Raw genomic sequence first — 12,226 nt, 5'->3', positions numbered from 1 at the left:
AATGATTTCTTCCAACAATCAGTTTGCCAAACTGCTCAGAAAGTTAACAACCGGTTCTCCCGAAGTGGTGTGAACCGGCTGAATCCCACCACTGGTTAAAGGGGAGGGGAAAGTATAAAACCTTTCCTGAATTCAGACCTGCTGCTGTTTTCATGCTTTCTAACATGCTTCTTTCAAATGTTCCTAGCGGTTGTTCATGATGTGTTTACTTTGAATCACTTTTGAGAAGTTGTGGAATTTTGAAAGTTTTTGTTTTAGTTGCTCTTCTGTGAAGGCTGCTTCATTTTCCTTTGGAGTCGGAAATTGTGTAAAAATCAACTGTGCAAAGACAGCTATGAAAATCCTGCTCTGAGGAACTCTTTTATCTCAAGCACTATGTAAATGAAGACACAATTTCCCCTTTAAAGGCAACAGTTGACACCCACCGACACAAAGTTTGTGCATTTTCCCAAATTCTATCATATATCTTTCATTTATTAGAGAAAGGCAGAAATGATCACTTCCCTAATTTTTTTATTTTTACTTCTACTCCTTGGAGGTAATATTTGACTCTATCTAGAGTTCCCTTTCAATTTCTGTTCTTATATACTGGGAATCTCACTGAAACATCTTTCTTTTTTAGGAGTCCAATCTGAGGTCCAGTTGGTGGAGTCTGGAGGGGATGTGAGGAGACCTGGGGTGTCCCTCCGTCTCTCCTGCCAAGTCACTGGATTCACCCTCAGCAGCTCTTACATGGCCTGGGTGAGACAGGCTCCAGGAAAAGGCCTGGAATGGGTGGCACTCATAAGCACTCGTTCAAGTACTTACTACTCAGACAAAGTCAAGGGCCGCTTCACCATCTCCAGGGACGTTGCCAAAAGCCAGCTGTATCTGCAAATGAATAATCTGAAACCATAAGACATGGCTGTCTATTACTGCACAGGAGACACAGTGAAAGGAAGTGAATTTGAAGCCCGTCAAGAACTTTCTCTACTTCTAAGCAGCTTACACTTACTTACGCTCAATCCTTTTTGTTTTCTTTCAATATGATCAAATTTTCCCAGTCTCATTCCTTTCTATGTTATTCATATTTTGGCTCTTCGTCTGTCTTCCTGCTGTTGGAAGAAATATCCATCTGGGTTCAGCTCCAAGTGGGGACAAAGACACTGGAAACATGGAGGCTGCTTGGAAAGATGGTTTAATGGTGGCCAGGATCACATGGCTTGAGATCCTGAACAGAAAAGGGCTGAGATCCTGTGTGCTCCCTGGCTTTATGATTTTTCCGAGCTTTGAACTTTCTGGGGCACAAGAAGAGTACCCTGATTGGCTGTCAGACTCCCAGGGGGTGGGGGTCTTAGCTAGCCTTGCTGGCTGATGTAATCTTCCCAGGTGCCATGTGGTGAGTTTCAGTTGCTAGATGGGTTCTATTATGTTGCAGATGATGGCCGCATTGACAAAGGTGGGGAGAATGAGTTTCTACCTCTGACCCATTGACAAAGGTGGGGGGAAATGAGTGAGCTTGGTTGAGGCTTTAATGGCCCATTGACAAAGGTGAGGGGTGGCAGGAAGTTGCAGGGAGCTGCTTTGTCTTTAAAACATGTTTCTCCATTTCTCATCCAGGGAAATATATTCTGCCTTTTTAAATATTTTCTAAAATATTTCATTCTTCTAGGAGGGGGTGGGTGCTAAATTCCTACACTGCCTAGATGTCACAACTTGTTGTTTACTCTTAGCACCACCTATAAATCAGGAGAAGTTTTGACATGATGTGCTCCGTACACATTCAAATCCGTCAGCTTCTTTCCTCTGTAAGGAAATCCATAAACACCCATGAATTAAGGGGCAATAGGCAAAAAATGGTATATATGTGATATTCCAAATCTGTGAATACAAAATGACTCATTGATTTTCTCTGTCCACTTTGAGGTTAAATATTCATTTATTATTTTGACTGTGTATATTGTGGACATTCAAAAAATTGTGCTTTCTAAACCATTTTTAATTGTATAGTCATCCGAGCTTTAATACTCATGCTAGGTAAAATTCCCTGAGGATGGGCTCCAGCACAGGTTTAAAAGCTTAGAAGACTAAAACTCTGGTCCCAGTGAATGACCCAGATTGGATACTACGACACAGCACAGTATTGCCATTTCTTTTTTCTATTTCTTTTCGGCCAAGGTCTCCATCTTTAATCTTCCTTCCTTCCTTCCTTCCTTCCTTCCTTCCTTCCTTCCTTCCTTCCTTCCTTCCTTCCTCCCTCCCTCCCTCCCTCCCTCCCTCCCTCCCTTTCTCCCTTCCTCATTTTTTAAAGTTTTAGGATTGCCCATCCTGAGAAATCAACTCTGGGCAAGTAAGAAATAACAAAAAGACCACACAAAATACCCTCCAAAACAAAAATGAACTTTCCTGAACTCAGATGTGCTGCTGTTTTCATGCTTTCTAATATGCCTTAGTGGTTCTTTGTGATTTGTTACTTTGAATCATGTTTGAGAAGTGGGGAAATTTTGAAAGTCTTTGTTTTCGTTCTTCAGTAAAGGCTGTTTTGTTTTCCTTTGGGCTTGAAAATTGTGTAAAAATCGACTGTGCAGGGAGTGTGCAAGGAGAACTATGAAAATCCTGCTCTGAGGAACTCTTTTATCTCAAGCAATATATAAATCAAGGCCCAATTTCCCCTTTAAAGGCAACAGTTGATGCCCACTGACACAAAGTTTGTACATTTTCCCAAATACTTTTCTATCACATATCCTCCATTTATTAGAGAGAGACAGAAATGATCCTGTGCCTAAACTTTTTATTCTTCCTTGTACTCCTTGGAGGTAATATTTCAAACTCTATTTAGAGTTTCTTTTTAATTTCTGTTCTTATACGCAGGAAATCTCACTGAAACATCTTTCATTTTAGGTGTCTGCTCTGAGGTCCAGTTTGTGGAATCTGGAGGACGTTTGAGAAAACCTGAGGAGTCCCTCCGTCTGACCTGCCAAGCCTCTGGATTCACCTTCAGCAGCTCTGGCATGAATTGGGTGAGACAGGCTCCTGGAAAAGGCCTGGAATGGGTTGCACTCATCTATCATGATTCCAGTGGAAAGTTCTACTCAGACAAAGTCAAGGGCCGCTTCACCATCTCCAGGGACAATGCCAAAAGCCAGCTGTATCTGCAAATGAACAGCCTCAAAGCCGACAACACGGCTGTCTATTACTGTGCAAGAGGAAGTGAATCTGAAGCCCACCAAGTATTTTCTCTACTTCTGAACAGCTTACGCTGATTTACACTCAATATATTTATTTCTTTCCTTGCTGAATTTCCTCAGTCTCCTACTTTCCTATGTGTAATTCATTTTCTATTCCTTCTCCGTTAATTTATCCTCAGTATGCTTAAGGCTCAGGGACTAGGACGTTGAGCTTGTCAATCGAAAGGTCGGCGGTTCAGCGGTTCGAATCCCTAGTTCTGGCGTGTAACGGGGTGAGATCCCGTTACTTCTCTCAGCTTCTGCCAACTTAGCAGTTTCGAAAGCACGTAAAAATGCAAGTAGAAAAAATAGGGACCACCTTGGTGGGAAGGGAACAGCGTTCCGTGCACCTTTGGCGTTGAGTCATGCCGGCCACATGACCACGGAGATGTTTTTGGACAGCGTTGGTTCTTTGGCTTTGAAACGGAGATGAGCACTGCCCCCTAGAGTTGGGAACGACTAGCACGTATTTTCACTAAGTCCCTTTTTTTTCTTTTAATATTGTCAAATTTCCACATTCACCTTTTTTTCTACGTTATTGATATTTTGGGTCTGGGTGTGTCTTCCTGCCTTGTTGTCACTACTTGTTGTTTACTCTTACCACCACCTATAAATCAGGAGAAGTTTTGACGTGATGCACTCCGTACTCTAGAAAGACTAGAAGTGCAGAGAAGAGCAACAAAGATGATGAGGGGACTGGAGGCTAAAACATATGAAGAACGGTTGCAGGAACTGGGTAGATCTAGTTTAATGAAAAGAAGGACTAGGGGAGACATGATGGCAGTGTTCCAATATCTCAGGGGCTGCCACAAAGAAACTCTTCTCCAAAGCACCTGAGGATAGAACAAGAAGCAATGGGTGGAAACTGATCAAGGAGAGAAGCAACTTAGAACTAAGGAGAAATTTCTTGACAGTTAGAACAGTCAATGGGTGGAACGACTTGCCTGCAGAAGTTGTGAATGCTCCAACACTGGAAATTTTTAAGAAAATGTTGGATAACCATCTGTCTGAGATGGTGTAGGGTTTCCTTCCTGAGCAGGGGGTTGGACTAGAAGGCCTCCAAGGTCCCTTCCAACTCTGTTGTTATTATTATTATACACATTCAATTCCATAAGCTTGTTTCGTCTATAAGGACATGAAACAAATCCTGCGGTTTCATCTTGTAGAGTTTTAGATTTGGAAATGTGACTGATAGAAAGGAAATTTAGCTGCCCTACTTGAATATTGCAAAGTGAAAATTCAATTTAATCAAACGCGAGGTAACTCATTGTATGAATAATGAAAAATGTTTGTCATCATGCCTATAAGGACAAGCCCATATTTGTGTGTTTGTGTGTATATTGAAACAAAATCTATTATGTGAATGCAGAGATTATTTTTAACCAGAACCATACATGAATTAAGGGACAACAAGCAAAAATTGGTATATCCGTGACATTCCAAAACAGTGAATACAAAGAGATTTAATTATCTTTCTCTGTTCACTCTCAGAACGTTGTTTTAAACAGTCATTTCTTATTTTGACTGTGTATCTTGCAGAAATCCAACAAACTGTGCCTTCTAAATAATTTTTAATTGATTAGTCTTCTCAAATTTAATACACATGGTAGAAAGAAATTCCCTGAAGATGGACTCCAGCACCAGTCTAAAAGAAGACCTTCCAACTCTGCTATTATTATTATTAAGAAGCGATGGGTGGAAACTAATCAAGGAGAGAAGCAACCTAGAACTAAGGAGAAATTTCCTGATAGTTAGAACAATTGATCAGTGGAACAACTGGAAGTTTTTAAGAACATGATAACCATTTGTCTGAAATGGTGTAGGGTTTCCTGCCTAAGCAGGGGGTTGGACTAGAAGACCTCCAAGGTCCCTTCTAACTCTGTTATTCTAATTATAATTCTAATTGTAATTCTAAAAAGCTCAAAGACTAAATCTCTGGTCCCAGTGAATGCCCCAGATTGGATCCTACAACACAACACACTATTTGTTTCCTAATATGATCTGATTGCTTATTAGTAACCTATGACTATCACTAAGTGATATCTATCTATCTATCACTATGACTATCACCTTATGATTCTTGATGAATGTATCTTGTCCTTTATGTACACTGAGAGCATATGCACCAAAGACAAATTCCTTGTGTGTCCAGTCACACTTGGCCAATAAAGAATTCAATTCTATATTATTGTTATTTCTTTTTTTTTCTTTTCAACCAATGTCCCCATTTTTAATTTTCCTTCCTTCCTTCTTTCCTTCCTTCCTTCTTTCCTTCCTTCCTTCCCTCCCTCCCTCCCTTCCCCCTCCTTCCCTTCCTTCCTGTAGTTTATTATTATTTTTATTTAATCTGCAGTGAGTGATTTGATAATATTTTTTATTACAATTCTTATTACTATTCCTCTTGACATTATTATGAAACCTCTTTTATCTTAACCAATATATATATATATATATGATCTTGGTTTGCATTCGGTTCTTTGGGACTTCTTCAAACGGTCATATTAAACGGGAAAACATACAAACCATTTTCTGAACTCAAATATGCTACTTTTTAAAAAATGTTTTCTAATGTGTCTCTTTCAAATGTTCTTCGCACTTGTTCGTCCTTTGTTACCCTGAACCACTTTTGAAAAGTGATATAAATTTTGCAGGTCTTTGTTTCAATTATAAAGGCTGTTTCATTTTTTCTTTGACCTGGGAAATTATATAATCATCAACTGTGCAGCGAATGTGTAAGGACATCTATGAAATCCCTGCTCTGAGGAATTCTTTTATCTCAACCAATATGTAAATCAAGGCCCAATTTCCCTTTTAAAGGCAACGGTTGGTTTCCTTTTTCCAGCAACACCTACGAACACAAAGTTCGTGCATTTTCTCAAATCCTCCTCTTTCAATTTCCCATCCATTCATTACAGACAGAGCAATAATGATTCTGTGGCTGAACTTGATATCCTTACTTGTATACCTTGGAGGTAATGTTTCCCTCTGTATAGAGTTTTCTTCCGTCTGCTGTTCTTGTTTACAGGAGACCTCATGGAAACATCTTTCATTTTAGGTGTCCAATCTGAGGTTCAATTGGTGGAGTCTGGAGGAGATGTGAGAAGACCTGGGGAGTCCCTCCGTCTCTCCTGCCAAGCCTCTGGATTCACCTTCAGCGACTACTACATGCAGTGGGTCAGACAGGCCCCAGGGAAAGGACTGGAATGGGTTTCAGAGATAAATCCAAGTTCATCTAGCATTTACTACTCAGACAAAGTGAAGGGACGCTTCACCACCTCCAGGGACAATGCCAAAAGCCAGCTGTATCTGCAAATGAACAGCCTCAAAACTGAAGACACAGCTGTCTATTACTGTGCAAGACACAGTGAGAGGAAGTGAATCTGAAGCCCACCAAAAACCTTCTCAACTTCTGAGCATCTTTCACATATTTTCAATCACTCCCTTTTTTCTTTCTTTCAGTATTGCCAAACTTCCACAGTCTCATTCTTTTCTGCAAGCTATATATTTCCCACGCCTTCTCCATTAATTTATACTCCATGTCCTGAAACCCGAGTCTCTATGGTTCTTAATTCCTTCTACATTGTTCTATCTCATTCCCGATGGTTTACTTTACTTGTTTCACATCAACACTTATTTAATCAAAAGAATAAGCAGACATAAACACACATTTGCGCACATACACTTTAAAAACTCATGGCTTATTTTATTTAGCAACCCCTCCAGTCTCTAGTGTAGATATTACTTCATTGTTGATGAGCAATTGTCTCATTATTGTTTTAAGATTTGAAATAGAACGTGCAAAATTCCTTCATTTATTTCCTCTGTCACATATCTAGTTATCATTTATTTAGTGTTGGGCTACATAATGTTTGCTACATATGATTAGAATAGAATAGAATAGAAAAGAATAGAATAGAATAGAATTTTTATTGGCCAAGTGTGATTGGACACACAAGGAATTTGTCTTGGTGCATATGCTCTCAGTGTACATAAAAGAAAAGATACGTTCATCAAGGTACAACATTTACAACAGAATTGATGATCGATATATCAATATAAATCATAAGGATTGCCGGCAACAAGTTATAGTCATACAGTCATAAGTGGAAAGAGATTGGTGATGGGAACTATGAAAAGATTAATAGTAGTGCAGATTCAGTAAATAGTCTGACAGTGTTGAGGGAATTATTTGTTTAGCAGAGTGATGGCCTTTGGGAAAAAACTGTTCTTGTGTCTAGTTGTTCTGGTGTGCAATGCTCTATAGCGTCGCTTTGAGGGTAGGAGTTGAAACAGTTTATGTCCAGGATGCGAGGGATCTGCAAATATTTTCACGGCCCTCTTCTTAGCCAGCCAAAGGGCAAAGTAGACATTATGCAAATATCTTTGAGCAACCTCTCCAGCTAAACTTCTTATTACTTAGCCCTTCCTACCTAATTACCAAGCTACCTGTATCATGTATACATACATACATACATTACATACATACATTCAATTTACATGCCACCATCTCATTATGAAGCTTCTTCCAGTAAAAGTAGGATGAAGGTAAATAAGAATTTCCCACCAGCATATGCAATATTCACAAATTGAGGAAACTTCTGGAGCAAAAGAATTTCTTTGGAGAATTAGGAAGTTGTGTTCTCTTCTCACTTTTGACACTTGGGGGCAATGTTATCACACAACACCCTCACGAATGGAAGTGACCTACATATGTTGTTTTCAAATAATGTTCCAGTCTTAAGAAAACTGATAACAGGCAGGCTTTCTTTTTTCGTTTTCTTTGAGTAGTAATAATAGAATAACAAAATAACAGGGACCTTGGAGGTCTTCTAGTCCAACCCCCTGTTCAGGCTGGAAAATCCTATACCGCAAATGGTTGTCCAACCTCTTCTTAAAAAAACTTCCAGTGTTGGAGCATTCACAACTTCTGGAGGCAAGTTGTTCCACTGGTGAATTGTTCTCACTGTCAGGAAATTTAAGCTCAACTTATACTTACTACTCTGACAAAGTGAAGGGCCGCTACACCATCTCTAGGGACGATGCCAAAAGCCAGCTGTATCTGCAAATGAACAGCCTCAAAGCTGAAGACACAGCGGTCTATTACTGTGCGAGAGACACAGTGAGAGGAAGTGAATCTGAAGCCCCTCAAGAACTTTCCCTGCTTCTAAGCATCTTGCACATATTTTCACCAAGTCCCTTTTTTCCTTTAATATTGCCAAACTTCCACATTTTCATTCTTTTCTACAAGTTACACATTTTTCATTCCTTCTCAATTTATACTCAGTGTGTTGTACCTCGCCCGCCCTCCTCTCCTCAGCCGGGCCCCTCCCATCTCCTGCTATCTGAGCCAGAGATTGATAGTGAAGAAGAATGGCCTGGCATGCCTCCAGCCCCCAGCCCTGGCACCATGCCCGGACAGAATGAGCAAACAAACCTCCCTCCTACAGCGTGTGAGCAAGAAGCCAGCCACGTGCTAGAAGTGCTGGCAGCAGAGCAGGAGAACGGAAAGACACAGGGACGGATCCCCGCTTCCGGAGAATGGAGAGGCGACATCAGCAAAAGGAAGGCAGGGGCAGGCCTGGATAAGTGCGGAGTCATGGAGCCACACCCCACAGCCTATATAAAGGACCTGCTTTTTGGCATTCCTTGAGTCAAGCAAAGTCTCATCTGGTTGCAGAAGTCACACCTTGGATTCCTGCCTGCCCTGAGAACTCTGACAGGAATTTGGCAAAGCTGCAGAGGCTTCGTGGCCATGCTTGATACAGACTTCCCAGACCCGGCCATCAGAGGAGGAGTGGGACATGACACAGTGTGTGCTTAAACCCGAGACCCGATTCTTCTTAATTCCTTCTACAGGACTCTATTTAAAATCCCCTAATGCCTGTATCATTGTCCCCTCGGTTGGCCAGTATTAAGACTGCCAGATATTGGTGATTAGAAATCTCTACTGCCATGAAGCCTTCTGGGTCTATATATTTTGCACTCTCTTCCTTACTTGTTGCCATTGCTTGATGGTTATTCTTACCACCACCTATAAATCAGGAGAACTTTTGGCATGATGTGGTCTGTATCAGCGGTCACCACCATAGGAATATCTTTTTAAAAAGGAAATAAAACAACACAGAGGGACAACCATGACAGATTAACAGAGTTGGAAAGGACCTTGTAGGTCATCTAGTCCAACCCTCCACCCAAGCAGGAGACCCTATACCATTTCTGACAAATGGCAGTCCAATCTCTTATTGTGTCGTGTCCCACTCCTCCTTTGACGGCCAGGTCTGGGAAGTCTGTATCAAGCATGGCCATGAAGCCTCTGCAGCTTTGCCAAATTCCTGTCAGAGTTCTCAGGGCAGGCAGGAATCCAAGGTGTGACTTCAGCAACCAGATGATACTTTGCCTGACTCAAGGAATGCCAAAAAGCAAATCCTTTATATAGGCCTTGGGATGTGGCTCCATGACTCAGCGCTTATCCAGGCCTGCCCCTCCCTTCCTTTTGCTGATGTCGCGTCTCCATTCTCCGGAAGCGGGGATCTGTCCACCTTTTGTCCTCCTGCTCAGCTGCTGGCAATTCAGCTCGTGGCTGGCTTCATGCTCAGACACTGTAGGAGGGAGGTTTGTTTGCTCAGTCTGTCTGGCCATGGTGCCAGGGCTGGGGGCTAGAGGCATGCCAGGCCATTCTTCTTCACTATCAGTCTCTGGCTCAGATAGCAGGATATGGGAGGGGTTCGGCTGAGGAGAGGAGAGCGGGCGAGGCACAACATATTGAGACTGAAAAGGCAAAGTTAAAGCTACAGGTTTGCTTTGACTGCACTGATTGGAATATTTTTGAAGATACCTCTGCAGACCTGGATGAACTCACAGATACCGTAACATCATATGTCAGCTTCTGTGAAGACCTATGTGTACCAACAAGAAACTTGTGAATATACCTGTACCGTAACAACAAACTTTGGTTCACAGCTACACTTAAGCAGATACATTGTTCCAAAGAGGAAGCCTAAAGAGAAGGTGATAAAATGCTTAATATGTTCTTTTGAAAAAATGTATTAAGAGGGGGGAAAATGAGTTTTGAAAAAAAAGAGGGAAAAATTGAATGTCCTGTACTCAAATGTGCTGGGTTTTGTTTTTGTTTTTTTGTTTTTTATGTTCCATCTCTAAACTATCTCTTTCAAAAGTTCTTAGTGCAATGTTCCTCATATTACCTGGAATCACATTTGAGAAGTGGTAAAATTTTGCAAGTCTTTGTTTAAATTTAATTTAATTTATTTGTTTTAATTGATCTCCTAGAGGAGATCAACCCTGACTGCTCTTTAAAAGGCCAGATCCTGAAGATGAAACTCAAATCCTTTGGCCACCTAATGGGAAGGAAGAACTCACTGGAGAAGAGCCTAATGCTGGGAACGATGGAGGGCAAAAGAAGAAGGAGACGACAAAGAATGAGGTGGCTGGATGGAGTCACTGAAGCAGTTGGACTGAGTAAATGGACTCCAGAGGATGGTAGAGGACAGGAAGGCCTGGAGGAATGTTGCCCATGGAGTCGCAATGGGTTGGACTCAACTTCGCAACTAACAACAACAACAACGAAAAGTTGCCTTCATTTTTGGGAGGGACAGAAAGCTATGTAAAAATCAACTGTACAGAGAGTCTGCAGGGACAGCTAGGAAATCACTTTTATGTCAACCAATATGCAAATCGAGGCACACTTTCCCCTTTAAAGGCAACAGTTGGGCTTCCCTTTTCTTGTGACATCCACCAACACAAAGTTGGTGTGTTTTCCCAGATCCTGTTTCAATTCCCTTCCATTAATTACACTCAGCAAAAAAAAAAAAAATGGCTGTATGGCTAAACTTGGTGCCTTGGCTAGCAGTCCTCCAAGGTAATTGTTTCCTCCCTATTCAGGATCATTTCCTTTGCTGTTCTTGTATAGAGGAGAGCTTATTGAAGCAACTTTATTTTTAGGTGTTAAATCTGAGACCCAGTTGGTGGAGTCTGGAGGGGATGTGAGAAGACCTGGAGGATCCCTCGGTCTCTCCTGCCAAGCCTCTGGATTCACCTTCAGGGTTTATTCAATGGCTTGGGTGAGACAGGCTCCTGGGAAAGGACTGGAATGGATTGCAAGGATAGGTACATCCTCCTCTCCAATTAGCTACTCAGACAAAGTCAAGGGATGCTTCACCATCTCCAGGGACGATGCCAAAAGCCAGCTGTCTCTGCAAACGAACAGCCTCAAAGCTGAAGACACGGCAGTCTATTACTGTGCAAGAGTACAGAACGAGAGGAAGTGAATCTGCAAACAGTCAAGAACTTTTTCTACTTCTGAGCCGCTTACTCTGTCCCTTTTGGTTGTTTTGCAATATTTGGAAGTCTCAATTTCACTCTTATTCATTTTTTATTCCTTCTTCCTGGTTTGCACTCAAATCTCTGTCCTTTTTTAAATCCATTCTGCATTCATTCCCCTGGTGCCTGAAGCTTTCTCCCCTCAGCTGGGCAGTGCCAAGACTGTCAGATATTGACAATTCAAAATCTCAGCTCCCATGAAGCCTTCTGGCTCTGTTTATTTTGGACCATCTTCCTGCCATGTTGTCGCTTCTTGGTGGTTACTCTCACCACCATCTATAAACCAGGAGATGCTTTGACATGAGATGCTTACCACTCTATAAAGCCTTAGTAAGACCACAACCTAGAGTACTGCATCCAGTTTTGGTCACCGCACTATAAAAAAAAAAAGATGTCGAGACTCTAGAACAGGGGTCCCTAAACTTGGCAACTTTGAGACTCGTGGACTTCAACTCCCAGAATTCTCCAGCATAGCTGGCTGGAAAATTCTGGGAGTTTTAGAATAGAATAGAATAGAATTTTTTTATTGGCCAAGTGTGATTGGACACACAAGGAATTTGTCTTGGTGCATATGCTCTCAGTGTACATAAAAGAAAAGATATGTTCATCAAGATATGTTGAAGTTCACAAATCTTAAAGTTGTCAAGTTTGAAGATCTCTGCTCTAGAAAGAGTGCAGAGAAG

General features: G+C 41.4%; 2 gene segments (V, D, J or C); both read left to right on the top strand.

Moving 5' to 3' along the window:
* Positions 1-2,749: 2,749 nt before the first annotated feature.
* LOC131197162 (immunoglobulin heavy variable 3-33-like) lies at positions 2,750-3,602 on the top strand (the record flags this gene model as incomplete). The annotated part of the segment is given in 3 exon segments: positions 2,750-2,795; positions 2,881-3,193; positions 3,575-3,602. Coding segments are annotated over 3 exon segments (387 nt in total), but the record flags the coding sequence as incomplete, so codon positions are not given.
* A 2,465-nt stretch (positions 3,603-6,067) lies between these two features.
* Positions 6,068-11,491, top strand: LOC131197839 (immunoglobulin heavy variable 3-21-like). The segment is given in 4 exon segments: positions 6,068-6,178; positions 6,262-6,436; positions 8,193-8,335; positions 11,166-11,491. Coding segments are annotated over 4 exon segments (690 nt in total).
* The last annotated feature ends 735 nt before the right edge of the window (positions 11,492-12,226 follow it).

This window comes from Ahaetulla prasina, chromosome 4 (genome assembly GCF_028640845.1).
Source record: "Ahaetulla prasina isolate Xishuangbanna chromosome 4, ASM2864084v1, whole genome shotgun sequence".
NCBI classification, from domain to species: Eukaryota; Metazoa; Chordata; class Lepidosauria; order Squamata; family Colubridae; genus Ahaetulla; species Ahaetulla prasina.
The sequence above is the reverse complement of the archived record's forward strand: the minus strand, read 5'-3'. Positions and strand labels throughout refer to the sequence as shown.